At 37.7% G+C, this 15,674-nt stretch overlaps 1 protein-coding gene across 1 annotated transcript; it reads left to right on the top strand.

Annotated features, from left to right (window-relative positions):
• Positions 1-1,357: 1,357 nt before the first annotated feature.
• LOC114391737 (peroxisome biogenesis factor 10-like) lies at positions 1,358-11,287 on the top strand. The gene is made up of 12 exons (XM_028352696.1): positions 1,358-1,447; positions 1,963-2,311; positions 2,431-2,462; positions 2,564-2,653; positions 3,227-3,321; positions 3,445-3,646; positions 9,103-9,172; positions 9,258-9,336; positions 9,624-9,757; positions 9,825-9,916; positions 10,824-10,915; positions 10,999-11,287. Exons 1-12 carry the CDS (start codon positions 1,358-1,360, stop codon positions 11,099-11,101), a joined length of 1,428 nt encoding a protein of 475 aa, XP_028208497.1. The 3' UTR covers positions 11,102-11,287.
• Positions 11,288-15,674: the final 4,387 nt, after the last annotated feature.

Here is a 15,674-nt window from a genome sequence, read left to right as displayed (position 1 = left end):
GTCGATCACTCACTTAATTCTCCATATTTTCCCCCTTTGTTTTTGAGTTTAAGCTTCACTTGAAATTAAATTACTTAAATATATGAGTTCTTGATTTAATCCCTATTTTCTCTCCCCCTTTGGCATCAACAAAAAGCCAAAGTGCGTAAAACATACATGATTTTAAGAAAGAACATACACATAGCATCCATTGTAAATCAATCATAAAAGATTCTAAACTAATCATGAAGCAAGACATGAATAAACCAAATTAAAATGTAAACCACATAGTCATATAACATAATTCATAAATGTTCAGTCATACTAAGCAAATATTAAAAGAAATACTAAATGTTCAAATGTCATAATAATATAGCCAAACACACGACTAGAAATCAAAGTACTAATAATACTAAAGATAATAAAATCTAAGATGATGGTGGTGGTGGTGGTAGATCAAAGCATATGCGGATGCAAGTGACATCTCCTTCATCCTTGGTGATCCTTGAGTCCATCTCGTCAAATCGCTTGTCCACTTGTAGTTCCAAAGCATCAAACCTTTCACCAACATAGGTTTGAAGACCATCGAACCTGTCCAAAATCTTTTGAAGAAGAGAGGAATCCTCTCCAACAGGTAAGTTTCCTTCATCATCAATGGGTTGAGCACCCTTTTTTTACCCAAGAGCTATCATGCTCTTTGCGGTAACCAAAAGATGCAATCACAACAGCACCAATCAAAAAGGATCTCTTGATTGGAACATAAGGTTCAGAATCAAGAGGGATGTTAAAGTGTTGAAGGAAAAGAATGACTAGGTATGGATATGGCAATGGAGCATTTAATCGCAATGCCTTATGCATGCGATATCAGACTAAGTGTGCCCAATCAATTTGTCGGCCAGTATGAAAAGCCCACATAACAATAAGATCTTCTTTAGAAACCTGAGCAAGGTTTAAAGATCTTGGAAGTAAAATACGCACAATGAGATAGTGAAGGATGCGGCTTTCAAAAGCCAATGATTCGGCAAGTAGCCTTCCGGTCATATCCGCTTGGTTGGTGCAAATCAACCGGCGGACATCATGCACAGAGAAATCAAATTTCCAATCATCATTCAGTGCACCTTCAAATGATACATCCTTACTAGATAATTGGGTCAAGTCATAGAATAGGGATTGGTCAATGACCATTTTTATCCCATAAACCTCAGAAATCAAAGTGCTTTCTTGAATTTCGAGATTAGAATAGAAAGTTTTAACTAATTCAGAATAAACAAGCACTTTCAAAAATATAAAAGGAATGATGTCTGAGTTATGAAATGTCTGAATGCATTCAAAACTCTCATTGAAAAAGAAATCCATGTCAATGAATTTTGAATTGATAATGGAACGAGAAGAGAAAAGATTTGTGTACCATATTTATTATTCTTCTGATGAGAATAACGAGAAAGAGGAAATAGAGGAGGAAATCTGCGTTTCTTGAGCCTCGGAATGCCGTTGGCAGGATTGAGAGTGTGAATTTTATGTAAAACGTGTGGGTGAATGTTGGATACCAACGTCCAAGAGATACATTGTGTCAAAAGTCCTACTGTAGGATACTTTGCTACTATCAGGGTGTGGAGTTTACATATACAGTTTATTTTTTTGGAAAGTAGCTTATTGGTTGTAAAGGTTTTTTGGGGTGGATGTTTACGTGATATTTATAGGGAGCTTTTGTGTATTTCCTTTAAACTATCTTGATACACTTGTACTTCGATTGGATCTTAATGATATTATTTTGTAATAATATTGGAATTTTAATTTATTATTTTTGTAATAATATTTTGAAGCCCTTAAATATTAGTGACGAAATTTATACAAGTTGTTATTTCCTTGTCCGTCAGCAAGAGGAGATTATAACAAGCATTTGTTGTACTTGTATTGTAGCCTTTCAAATAAAATGATTATATAAATTAAATATATAAGACTTTTATTAATAAGTTGTTGTAGCATAGTGATAAGTATTTTCACTCGTTTTTTTTTCCCATTTTATTTTTCTGTCTTTTATTTTTTTTCAACGAATTAAGAAAACTTCGAAAACGTTTTAACAAAACAAAGCAGTGGAAGATAAGAACGTTAAAACAGTTACAAAAAAAAAAGGCCATGGGGTGGGGTCACCTCGGAAGACATGGCTCAGATTCCGGCGACGGCGCGGTTGCCGGTCCGAGCACCTCCTCCACCGAGCCACGGCGGTTCCCTCTCGCAGCTCAGCCGGAAATTATGCGCGCCGCCGAGAAGGACGATCAATACGCCTCTTTCGTTTACGAAGCCTGTCGCGACGCATTTCGCCACCTCTTTGGTTCCTCTCTCTCTCTTTTCTTTCTTCGGTTAATAATAATATAACACTTCCGATTACGAATTAACTATCAAATTTTCAATTAACTGTATTCTGTTGTTGTCTTGACTCTCTTGGCGCAGGTACCAGAGTTGCAGTGGCTTACCAAAACGAGGTAACCTCTCTCTGTCGTTTAGAGCGAGATTTTGCGTTTTAACACTTTGAAGTTTGAACATAAAGTGAGTAACTTCGTTTTCCGTGTTGATTGCGTCGTAGACGAAACTTTTAGGGCAGATGCTTTACTATGTTCTCACTACTGGCTCGGGACAGCAAACCCTGGGAGAGGAATACTGCGACATTACTCAGGTTTCGTACTCGAAACTCTTAAAATTCGGTTGAGGATTGGTTATGTTATGCATTTTGAATTTGCTCTACGATGTTTGATATTGTGAAAAATTGCGGACAATTGTGATTGATGTGGCTGCAATTGTGATTGCGAATTTCCCAAAAATGTTGACATTGTTACTAGTGTTATATTCTTGAAAAATAGCGACCTAGTATGACTGATGTTTTGATTCTTCTGTTGAGGATTGGTTATCTTATGCCTTTTGAATTTCCGGTGACACTTTGATGTTTGATATTGCGAAAAATTGAGGACAAATATGATTGATGGGTTGCAATTGTGGTTGCGCATGGTTTTTAAAAACCTTAATGGTGTTGTATTCTTGAAGAATTGTGAACAAATATGACTGATGTGGTCACAATTGTGGTCTTCACATTGTGGCCTCAATTGTGATTGTGGACTGTTTTTTAAAACCTTGATATTGTTATATTTTTGAATTGGAGGTTTGGGTTTTGTGTTGCTGGATATTCGTACCTGATTTGATGAATTTCCCTATTGTTCTGGCATCATCTGGATGTTGTTGATTGGTTTGTTAGGTTGCTGGACCTTATGGACTTCCTCCTACTCCTGCGAGGCGTGCTCTTTTCATTGTATATCAGACTGCTATTCCATATATCACAGAACGAATTAGGTTGATTGTCACTTGTTTCATTTAAATTTTACTTTTTCTTGGTTGTTCCTTCCAATTATCAATGTGATTGAGCTGTGTGTTTGTCAAATTTTATGATGACTTGATTGTTTGTTAATTCCACAGTTCTAGAATTGCTTCGCAAGGCATTGTCCTTACTGACTCAGAGTTTGCTGAGGGTTTTGGTGAAAATGCCCACAGTAGCCATAGTTCTCAGATTTCTGACGCCAGTCTTTCATCCTCGTCGGGACAATCTGTTACTACTCTGTCAAGGTTGAAGGGTAAACTGAGTGCATTTTGGTTGCATTTGGTTCAGAGATGGCCTACGGTATATTAATTAATCCTTGCTGATACTTTGCTCATTCAGAGATGGCCTACAGATCTGGAAGTCAATATATTTTCCTTTGGGAACACTTGGTATTTTTTATTACAACCATATACTGTTGGTTCTTTTAAATTATCAGGGAATTTACAAGTTAGGTTACAATTGGCCACTCCCATGGGACACAACTTGTTTCTGTTAGGAATCATGTCTTTAGATGGGATAAGCCCTTCAAAGTTTATCACCGTAGGCCCAAAACTAATAAGTAATGTATCCTAGAAGGATGGGGGTAGCAGGGAATTACAGAGTCTGTTAGTGGTAGTGGAAGTTTGTTAGTAATGATTGAGGGTGTGTGCATTTTGTTATAAGGGAATGATGTATTGTTGACGAGGGGATCTTTTTGGATCAGAAATAGAATTGGAGTGTTGAGACGTTCTCAAACTTGGGGGATCTCTACTCTCTGATATTTCCCTTATTCACTTATTCTTCTTCCCAACTTACCTTTTCTGCAAGCACCATTGATACAATTCGTATCATTGATGCTTTCATTGAGAGTTACCCTTATTCGTATGTGTACGCGAATGACATCTCAACGTCTCGATATCGTGGAGGCCAACCTTGCTGCCATCAAACTCGCTCTTCAATCCCATGAGTCTTCCATTTCCACCCAATCCACCAAGCTCAATTCACTTGTCTCCTTTGTCAGTGAGCTCTCAAAGTTTGTATCCATCCTTTGCGACTAAATACACGTGTCTCGTTTTTCTGTCTCCAGCAGTCCGCTTCGTCGTACCCCTGACAACGACAACTTATACTCAAAGCGCGTTGATCTTCCCCGATTTTTGGGCAACGACCCCGTTGGGGGTTAGCCAAGGTGGAGATCTACTTTTCCGTTCAGAATACTCCGTCGGAAATGCGCATTTTCCCCGCTCAGATTTGTATGGAGGGCATGTCATGGCACTGGTTCAAGGTCCTCTCAAACTCCAATCCATACCTCCACTAGGAATCCTTCAAGCGTGCTCTCCTAGACCACTATAGCGACAACCAGTCGGTTAGCCCTTTTGCTCAACTTAAGCTTCTTCATCAATCTACCACCATCAACGAATATGTGGAGGCCTTCGAGGTCCTCATGGCTCAAGTTTCTCTGCTCTCTGAGGACCAATATATGGGGTTCTTTTTGGGTGGACTACGTGACGACATTCGCGTAGAGGTGCTCCTATTCGAACCTCCCAATCGTCACTGCCTGATCTCCATTGCTCGTTTAATCGAACGAAAATCGGATCGCTCTCCTCCCCAGCGAGGTAGACCCAGTTGGCGCCCTCCTCCTTTGTCCCATTCCTCCTTCTTAGGAAACTCCATGTTGGTGGAGGCCAATGTTCCCAGCATTTGGAACCTATGAGTCCTACACGGTCTATGGGCTCTTCTAATGGGCCTAGAGACAAGGGGGCTCGATCTGGTCCCAGATCACCCGGATCCAACTCGCGAGCAAGTACCCGAAACCTTTCCTACCTGGAACTGATGAATAGGTGTAATCGTGGGCTTTGTTTCAAATGTGGAGGCAATTAGGGTCCGACCCACCATTGCCTAGACTGTCATTTGTGTCTTCTCATCTGGGAATGTGACGACCCACCACCTGACCCCTTCGTCTCTGGCCGTCGACGCACCTTCCTTCGAAGGTGAGATAATGCTCTATCAAATTTTGGATTATAGAGCTCTTGATCCTAGGAATTTGGCCAAGTCGCGAACCATCAAGTTGGAGGGTGAGTTGATTGGCCACCCAATTCTTCTACTCGTGGATAGTGGAGCTACACATAACTTTATTGCGCGTGAGTTGGTGAGCTCGCTCAATCTAGAGGTTACACCGACTTATTTGTTCAGTGTGGGTTTGGGTAATTGTTCCAAATGCTCTTCTTAGGGCATTTGTCACGCTGTCTGTGTCAAAGTGGGCCAATATACTATGTTGGTGGATGCTTATGTGTTAGATTTGGGAGGAGTTGATGTAATTTCGGGGATAGCTTGGCTGGAAAATGTGGGTCGCACTACCATTGATTGGCGAAAGAAAACAATTAGTTCCGAAGATCACAGCCAAACAGTCTTGTTGCAGGATTACCATCTCCATGAGCACCCTTGAACTCCTGCCCTCCAAGGAATGCTCCAGAGGCTGACTTTGGAGGACTCTATCCCAACATGACCCTCCGACCCTGAACTTCCTCTAGATTTGCAACATGCGCTGTCTTCTCATGAATCGGTTTTCTTTCCTTGACAGGACCTACCTCTACGGCACGATTATGACCATTCCATTACCTTGCTCCCTGACACCAATCCAGTTAGCATGCAACCATACATATATGCTTACCACCACAAGGACAAGATAGAGCGTCAGGTAGAGGAGCTTCTAACAGAAGGTATTATTCGCCATTCTATTAGTCCATTTTCGAGCCCCATCATCTTGGTAAAGAAGAAAGATGATTCATGGAGGATGTGTGTGGACTTTAGAGCCCTCAACAAAGTCACGGTTTTAGACAAGTACCCTATTCCGACCATCAATGAGCTCCACGACTCTCGCATCTTTTCAAAGCTTGATTTAAAATCCGGCTTTCATTAGATTCGCATGAAGGAATCTAACATCCCCAAAACAACATTCCGCAGTCATGAATGCCACTATGAGTACCTCATGATGCAATTTGGTCTTATGAACGCCCCAGCTACCTTCCAATCAACCATAAATGCTGTTTTCCGACCACTTCTTCGCTGGTTTGTGCTCGTCTTTTTCAATGATATTCTAGTATACAATCCAGATTGGCCTACACACTTATCACACCTTAATGAAGTTCTGTCAGTGTTGGCCTACCACTCCTTTGTGGCGAATCGAAAAAAGTGCTCATATGACCTCACTTCCATCAACTACCTGGGTTATGTCATCTCAACAACGGGTGTCCAAATGGATCCTTTGAAGGTCGGAGCAGTGTTGGAATGGCTTGATCCAACTGCCACCAAAGAAATTTGTAGATTCTTGGGTCTTGCAGGGTACTGTAGAAGTTTCATCCGTGACTATGGTAAAATGGCCCAGCCATTTACGACTTTAAGAAAGAAAGAGGGATTCTTTTGCGGTGAGGAGCAGGCGAGTGCTTTTGCCTTGCTCAAGCATTGTGTGACTTCCTTCCCAGTTCTAGCGTTATCAGATTTCATGCAGGAGTTTGTTATTGAATGCAACGCCTCAGGATGAGGAATTGGTGTTGTCCTGATGCAAAACTGCCAACCCATTGCATATTTTAGTGAAGCCTTTGCCCCTAAGACGCAAGCTAAATCAGTTTATGAAAAGTAGATAATGGCTTTAGCGTTTTCGGTCAACACTAGCGGCATTATGTATTGGGTCTAAGGTCTATAACGATCATAGCAGCTTGCGTCACTTGCTCCAGCAGAGGCTCGCAACCACTGATCAGCAATGTTGGTTGGTGAAATTGATGGGGTTCCAATTTGAAGTGGTGTATAAGCCTAGACCGGAGAATAAGGCCGATGATGCTCTTTCGCATCAAATGAGTTCAGGGGAGTTGGGGGCCATTTCTATAAGCCCATTATGGGTGGATTTTCCCACCATTCGCAACAAGTTTCAACAAGATGCAGAGTTGAGCCAATTGTCTTCCCAGATTCAGAGTGATCCAACATCGATGTCGCAATATGTTCAACGTGAAGGTCTCGTCCTTTTCAAGGGGCGCTTAATTTTATCCAAGACTTCTGCTATCATTCCGGCACTCGTAGCAGAATTCCACTCCACAGCGATAAGGGGCCACTCAGGTTTCACTAAGACATATAAGCGTCAGGCTGTGAATTTTTATTGGAAAGGGATGAAAATACCATTATGGATTACATCCACCACTATGATGTATGCCAGAGAAACAAATACCAGGCCTTGTCTCCAACTAGGTTATTGCAACCCATCCTAATTCAAGAGGTGGTGTGGGATGATATATCTTTAGATTTTATTTCTGGCTTACCTCGTTCTTAGGGGTACGACGTGATTCTCGTGATTATGGATCGATAATCCTAATACCCTCACTTCTTGTCACTAAAACACTCCTGCATTGATCATACAGTGGTGGAAGTATTTATCCTGGATGTGGCTAAATTGCATGGAGTTCCCAAATCCATTATTAGTGATTGTGATCCTATGTTTTTGAGCAAATTCTGGAGTGAAATGTTTAGACTCCAGGGTACAACATTGAGGAAGAGCATGACTTATCACCCATAAACTGACGGCCAAACAGAGGTGGTTAATAGATGTTTGGAGACCTACTTGTGTTGTTTTGCTTCTGAACAACCAACTAAATGGCATCTTTGGCTTTCATGGGTTGAATAATGGTACAATACTTCTTTCTATTTGGCTACTGGAAAGACTCCCTTCAAGGTCGTTTATGGACGAGCTCCTCCATCTGTGCGTCGTTTTTTGCCAGGTGAGACATCTGTGGATTTCGTAGCCTTGGTATTGTTCGATAGAGACGAGGCTATTCGCCAATTGAAAGCTCATCTGCACCGTGCCCAACAATCCATGAAGAAGGCAGTAGACAAACATCGTCGTGCTGTGTCTTTCGCGGAGGGGGATTGGGTGTTCATTAAGTTGCGCCCTCATAGACAGCTCACGGTGGCCCGACGTATTAATCCCAAACTCTCATCCCGCTATTTTGGGCCGTTTCAAATTCTATCATGAGTCGAAGAGGTGGCCTACAAGCTTAAGCTTCCGGAATCCGCAAAAGTTCATCCGGTTTTTCATGTGTTGTTTGTTTCTGCATTACCCCCTGGTCTGACTATGGAAGAATCAGATTCCCCCTTCCCCGAAGCAGTGCTGGCCATGCATGAAGGCAAAATGGATGGAAGCTGTGCAGAATGGCTGATTCTTTGGAAATCTCAGCCGGTGGAGGAAGCTACATGGGAATCAGAAACCTCCATTCATACCAGGTTTCCTTCATTTAGCCTTGAGGACAAGGCTAATTTGATAGAGGGAGATATTGTTAGGAATCATGTCTCTGGATGGGATAAGCCCTTCAAAGTTTATCACTGTAGGCCTAAAACTAATAAGTAATGCATTCTAGAAGGATGGGGGTAGTCAGGGAATTACAGAGTCTGTTAGTGGTAGTGAAAGTTTGTTAGTGATGATTGAGGGTGTGTGCATTCTGTTATAAGGGAATGCTGTATTGTTGAGGAGGGGATCTTTTTAGATCAGAAATAGAATTGGAGTGTTGAGACGTTCTCACACTTGGGGGAGCTCTGCTCTCAGATATTTACCTTATTCACTTATTCTTCTTACCAACTTACCTTTTCTGCTGGCACCATTGATACAATTCGTATCAGGTTCATTCCATTTGTATCGGTTTTGTAACAATTTGACTGCATTTAATTTGCCTAGTTAAATGCAATTCTGTGTGTGAGTGTTTTTTCCTCTGAATCTAGTCTTTATGCCCTGCCACCAGATGCTCCCTTTTGTCCGTGAGTTGTTGCAGTTGGTTCTCCGTGCTAATCTCATGTTATTCTACTTTGAAGGTGATTCTTTGCTTGATGGACTCATGTTAGTTGTGAAATGTGTAAAAACAAGATTTCTAAGTCATGCCATTGTTTAATCTGGCAGGCCTCTATTATCATATACCCAAACGTGCTGCAAGCATTCGTTATGTATTTATTGGAAAAGCATCAAATCAAAGACCCAGGTAATTACTTTTGAAATTTTAAGATTTCAAAATGTGTGAGCAATTTGGGAAATTTTCATCTTGAATTTGCTTCATATGACATAGTATGAGCATAAACGGTTATCTATTCTGACTGTTAAGTTTAATTTTGTCCTTGTCTTCATGTACTAGACCTTGGGTTTGTGTTGTTGTTTACTAAATTTCTCTATCATTTCTTATTTTCATATTAGTCATTTTAGTAACCAGATTTCTTCTCTTGAGATTTTTTATTTACAGAACCTGTTCTCTGTAATTTTGCTTCTTTGCAGATACCAAATACTAGGAGTATTTCTGTTGATTCAACTTTGTATACTAGCTGCTGAAGGGCTGCGTCGAAGAAATTTTACTTCAATTGCTGGTTCAGTTCATCAAGCATCCTTCACAAACCATGATAGATCAGCAGGTTATTGATGATTATTTATTCAGTTAGTTTTTTTTTCATAGCCTGATTCCCCAATCATGTATTGCAGGGCATGGTTTGCCTGTTTTAAATGAAGAGGGTACTTTGGCAACTCCAGATATTGACAAAGGAAGTTGGGTCTCTGAATCTTCATCTTCTGAGGTTCAATTCTCTCATCAGATTATCCTGTGCCTCCCCCCATCCTTTTTAATTAACAATATTTTAGTGTATGCTTGTTGTTCTGAGTGAGGTTAAATTATAGGTGACCATGTGTGTAATATATGATACTTTGGAAAATTTTGGTTCTGCATGGAGATAGAATAAACATGCTTTGAAAGTTGAGTATCATTTTATTTTAGAAGGATATGAAAGAATTCTATTTAGTTATTTTTTTAATGAGTAGTGATAAGTTTTAATTGCTGAATGACAACATGTGATCCATGTGGCTGACCCATCTAGTGGGATAAGGCTTTGTTGTTGTTGTTGTTGTTGTTGTGAAAATATTAAATAAACTAGACATTTCTTTTGTTCAGATTTGAGAACATAAAATTCATTTTAATACTTAAAATTTTTTAAGTAACTAGAAGCATTTAATGGAAAGTACTAAGTGTTCCTTAATCAGTGCCCTTTACTAATTAGCAAAAGCCTAAGAAGGTGGAAATAACAAAGTAAAGTGTATAGTTTGATTATGTAGATACAATATGTTTCAACTCAACTTGATGAATTAGAATTTGTATAATCTGGTTTTTGTGATGACAATGCATGTGGGTGGGTTTCCCTCAACTTGTATGGGTCCTAATGAAGACCGTATCAGTGCTTTGGTTACGATCCAAATTGTTCACACTTTGGGGGATTTACCTTTGGTTGAATGTTGTTGATAAAAGACATACCTAATTACGTTCATTGACAAACGCCAAGATCTAAAGAGCTTCGCAGGAAGCCTATTGTTTAATGAGAAAAGAGTTGATTTACCATGGGAGAATGAAGTAAAAAGCAGAGAATTAAGTAGTTCTATCATGTCATCTCAAGAGCATCAAGTGTTTTTGATGAATCCTTTTTCTGTTTGCAGTATCATACAACTAGTGGGGTTAGCAAGTGCACACTTTGCCTGAGTAATCGTCAGCACCCAACTGCTACTTCCTGTGGTCATGTATTCTGCTGGTATTGTCTTTGTGCATTCTTACTGCTTTCCATGTACCCGCTTCTTGCTGTGTCTCATCTTGTGTTTGATGTGATCCATGCAGGAACTGTATCACGGAATGGTGCAACGAAAAGCCAGAGTGCCCTCTTTGTCGCACGCCCATAACACACTCGAGTCTAGTTTGTGTATATCATTCGGACTTCTAGAATCTGCTCCTCTTTATGTACATATATAGAAGATAGCATCAAAGGCAACATTTTCTTCATCTTGGATCTTACAAGGACTGTATGAACATTTGAGCAATTCAGTTTTGTATTAGGATTTCAATAATCAATTTGATTGCACTATTAGGTCCAAGTTTCATCTCTTTTCTTGTATAATCTTATAATGAATTGGATTTTGTTTTGTTGTTGGAAAAAGATAACCATTATAGCACAACTATCACTGGATGGTAATCCTGCATTAATTATTTCTCTCCACAGTGGGTGGTGCTAATGAGGTTTATGCCACTAAGCCTGCTGCTCAAATTGTTTTAGAAACATAACATTACGGGTTGTGTTGGTTTTCCTTCTACATGCTATCAATAGAGACAAATTATAAGAGGCCCAATTCGGCTCATGATGCAGAATCCGAAGTTCCTCTTATATCTAACACAAACTATGGATTTGGGATTTAAATTTGAAATCACTGAAATAACTGTGTTGTGTTAGTTGATATATGCATTTTTTTACGTTGATAATACTCGCACACCCCTCAGTTAATTGAACTAGATTCCCTCGTTAGTTTGATATATGCGATTATGATGATTTATCAATAATAAATCCAAAGAGTATGTAATGCATTTGTGTTGATATTTTAAGTTCGTAGATGATCTTCATAGAAAAAAATATTGAATTTATGCACGCTAATAATTTTTGGTAAAAGAAATTTCTGAGAATGATTATTTGTTTGTCTATTTAAAAAAATTTATTTATACTTATCTATTCCTTTAGAATATTAAAACAACATTAATTATTATCCTTTTAATTATGTTTTATATCTTAATTTTGAAATATTTTCTTTCAATTTTTTTTGAAATATTTAAAACATAAATATAAAGAAATGAGAGTGAAGGATATATCATAGGGCTAAATGGCTAATGTTAGTAATCTCTTTAATTACTTTCTTAACTAGTATATGCTGAAGACACTAATTTGCAACACCGATTATAAAGTTATAAATAATCTTAATATAAATAAGAATGTCAATTACATTTCCTTTACTTTGTGCTATTTTTTTATGGTAAATAAAAAAGGAGAGATAAATATTAAAACCATAATAAAAAAATATTAATATTAGAAATATAAATAAATAAATTATAATATTTGAAAAGTTGATAACGGTAATTTCGACACCCTTCTAGGGTTTATGATCACACTCCTGACTCCACTATATATAGTGAGATAAGAAAACCATTCCACCGCAAGGCGAAGATTCTCGATTTCTCATTTCTCCACAATCGAAATCCAATGATGGATTCTTCTTCTCACTTCTCAGTAATTTTCTTCAGTCGGCGAATTGCGATCTGTAAATCGATTCTGTTTTGTTGGTTTGCTCTGCGAAAGCAAAGAATTAGGGTTCATTTCTGAATCTCACCGCTAAAATCTTTTATTCGTCTTATTTATTTATTTCTGTTTTAATCTGTCAAATTGTTTTTTCCCAATTTTGTTGCTATATCCAAGATCTAAGTCATCTTTACAGCGAGTTAGGTTATTCATAGATGTCTTTCTTGTGTCTGAGGGTGACGATATTACTTTCACATCCATTGACGCCGTGTTATGTTGCTCAAGGAATGAAATAAACGGCACATTCCTTTTGCGTTTAGTGCCAATGGTACATTTCACGCTTGTATCTTCTTTGATTTTGCGTTAATGTATCTAGACTTGTACAACGTGCAAATACCTTTTCCTTTTTTCATAAACCATTTTTATGTGCTGTGTTTTGTTCAGTTTATTTTGAAAACAATAATTGTTCATTTTAAGCGATTATTTCTCTAAATTTAAGTGGTATGAAAAATTGTTTGGTGGAGAGAAGATTGATGCTAGCACATGGTTTTTGACATATTAGCATTGCTATCCTCCTTGGCTGTATTCATTAGCCTCGCGGGGTTCAATAGTTAAAATAATGCTCAGAATAAAGATTTGATGGAGTTAGTCAGGCTTCTTGTGTTGTTGCTAATGTGCTTGGAGTTTGGAATATATTCCCACATCTCATTGTATTATTTTCTTATCAAGCATGTGTGTAGTTTCTTTACACATTTCCTCTTTTTACCACTAAAGATTTAGGAGAATTTTATATGTAGCTCATGCTTCTATTTTTGATAAAGGTTTCTCTAGCAAACCATACTTGTTAAGATTTGCAAGAAATAGTGAGATGTAAGTTTTGTTGTTGAGAAATGTTGGTAATGGCACTAACCAATACACATGGTTTTTGACATATTAGCATTGCTATCCTCCTTGGCTGTATTCATTAGCCTCGCGGGGTTCAATAGTTAAAATAATGCTCAGAATAAAGATTTGATGGAGTTAGTCAGGCTTCTTGTGTTGTTGCTAATGTGCTTGGAGTTTGGAATATATTCCCACATCTCATTGTATTATTTTCTTATCAAGCATGTGTGTAGTTTCTTTACACATTTCCTCTTTTTACCACTAAAGATTTAGGAGAATTTTATATGTAGCTCATGCTTCTATTTTTGATAAAGGTTTCTCTAGCAAACCATACTTGTTAAGATTTGCAAGAAATAGTGAGATGTAAGTTTTGTTGTTGAGAAATGTTGGTAATGGCACTAACCAATACACATGGTTTTTGACATATTAGCATTGCTATCCTCCTTGGCTGTATTCATTAGCCTTGCGGGGTTCAATAGTTAAAATAATGCTCAGAATAAAGATTTGATGGAGTTAGTCAGGCTTCTTGTGTTGTTGCTAATGTGCTTGGAGTTTGGAATATATTCCCACATCTCATTGTATTATTTTCTTATCAAGCATGTGTGTAGTTTCTTCACACATTTCCTCTTTTTACCACTAAAGATTTAGGAGAATTTTATATGTAGTTCGGGCTTCTATTTTTGATAAAGGTTTCTCTAGCAAACCATACTTGTTAAGATTTGCAAGAAATAGTGAGATGTAAGTTTTGTTGTTGAGAAATGTTGGTAATGGCACTAACCAATACACTATTTTGAACATACTTTCTCTTATTGAGTGAAATTTATTAGAAATTAGTCAAATTAAGTCTCACTAATGATTTTGCAGTTTTTTTTTATAATAAATTTGAATCAATACCAGAGAATATGTTAGAAGGAATGTGTAAGAAAGAGTGTTACTAACACTCCTCTTTGTTATGTGCATCATATTTCAACATTACTTAAGTAGGTATGCACCAATATTTCTAGGAAATACATCTCTTTGGCTATTGCAAAATGTTTTAAGGAAAAGGGTTGAATATGTTATGTAAAGCATTTTGAGAATATTTTAATATGTTTTCTGTCAATTTCTGTCAATGTGTCTTAAATTTGAATATTCTTCAGAGGATGTGCAGGTCAAGTAGATGAAGTTTAAGAATTTTAGTTTATCAATTCTTCATAACAAAGTTAGCTTATGTATATTTCTAGGATGACGTTTTCAAGTTGCTAGATGAAGATATAGTGCCGAAGGGCTTGCTTCCTCTCTGCGTGCTCCTTTCGGCTTGCTTTTTATGGTAATGGTTAATTGGTTATTGATAGAGACTAATTTCATTGAATGGGATGTCAAATTGAGATGGTGTTTGTGTTTATACATTGTTCACATACACATTTCAGCATAACGTATTTGTGGCTACCTTTGGTCCTAAACTTGTCACTACCAGCAATTGTATAGGTTTCTTTGAAATAATTGGCGGTATTTGAGAGAAATTGTTTTTAAGTTTACGCAGTCCATTTTATTCTGGCCATGAGTGTATTTTAAGTAGCTTATCATAGCTAGTTAACTAATATGCTTACGCTTGCCAAGTGTATTGATGAAAGTAGGCCACCATTATTTTGATATGGGTTCAAATATATTTTTTTTATAGGTATAAATACATTTTTCATTCTAGTAATTTAGTGTTTTTTACATTTTTGAGCTTACATTTTTTTTTTGTTTCGGTATAAAATCTGTGTTTTGTTTTTTGTCTTAAAAATATTATAGTTGATATTTTTTTATTGTTCAAAGTGTTATTATCTAAACTGTTTTCGAAACAAATAAATACATTAGGGATTAAAATGATTTTTTTTAGGTGGGATGAAAAAAAATAGAAATCCTAAATTATAGGGACAGAAAATATATTTAAGTTTTTTTTATATGACAACTCGTTCACATCAAATAATGAAATCGTGGTTGGATTGTCTAACACTCGACCATTATAGCTATTGCTAAAAGGTTAGAATGATCCAAGACGTTACAAATGAGTTGTTTTTATGTTTGATTCACATTAAAATATAGGACAACAGGAAAAATTTAGTTAAAAGATGATACATTCTAGTTTGGCAAATTTCCCCGATGGGGTCCTTTTAAAAAGTATTTTTTTAAATGGGGTTGTTTTGAAAAATTTTACGTGAGGGGTTGTTTTTTACGTAAACTGTATGGGGCTCTTAGCAAATCGTTATTGTCAATGACGATGGCGATTTAATAGCAGCTTGAACTCACCACTTCTGCTGGTGAGTCTGAGTCTGGGCACGGGTAAGTAAATCGTCAGTCAAATTGGCGGTTTTGCTTTTGTAGGATT

The sequence above is a fragment of the Glycine soja genome, chromosome 17, assembly GCF_004193775.1.
Source record: "Glycine soja cultivar W05 chromosome 17, ASM419377v2, whole genome shotgun sequence".
NCBI lineage: Eukaryota > Viridiplantae > Streptophyta > Magnoliopsida > Fabales > Fabaceae > Glycine > Glycine soja.
This window is presented reverse-complemented; position numbering and strand designations above follow the sequence as displayed.

Excerpts from the sequence above, each read along its gene's own strand:
- LOC114391737 (XM_028352696.1), top strand. The coding sequence starts at position 1,358 with ATGGAACGAGAAGAGAAAAGATTTGTGTACCATATTTATTATTCTTCT. Across the intron at positions 2,312-2,430 it reads CGCATTTCGCCACCTCTTTG|GTACCAGAGTTGCAGTGGCT; the intron begins GTTCCTCTCTCT and ends CTCTTGGCGCAG. Across the intron at positions 9,173-9,257 it reads CATGTTATTCTACTTTGAAG|GCCTCTATTATCATATACCC; the intron begins GTGATTCTTTGC and ends TTAATCTGGCAG.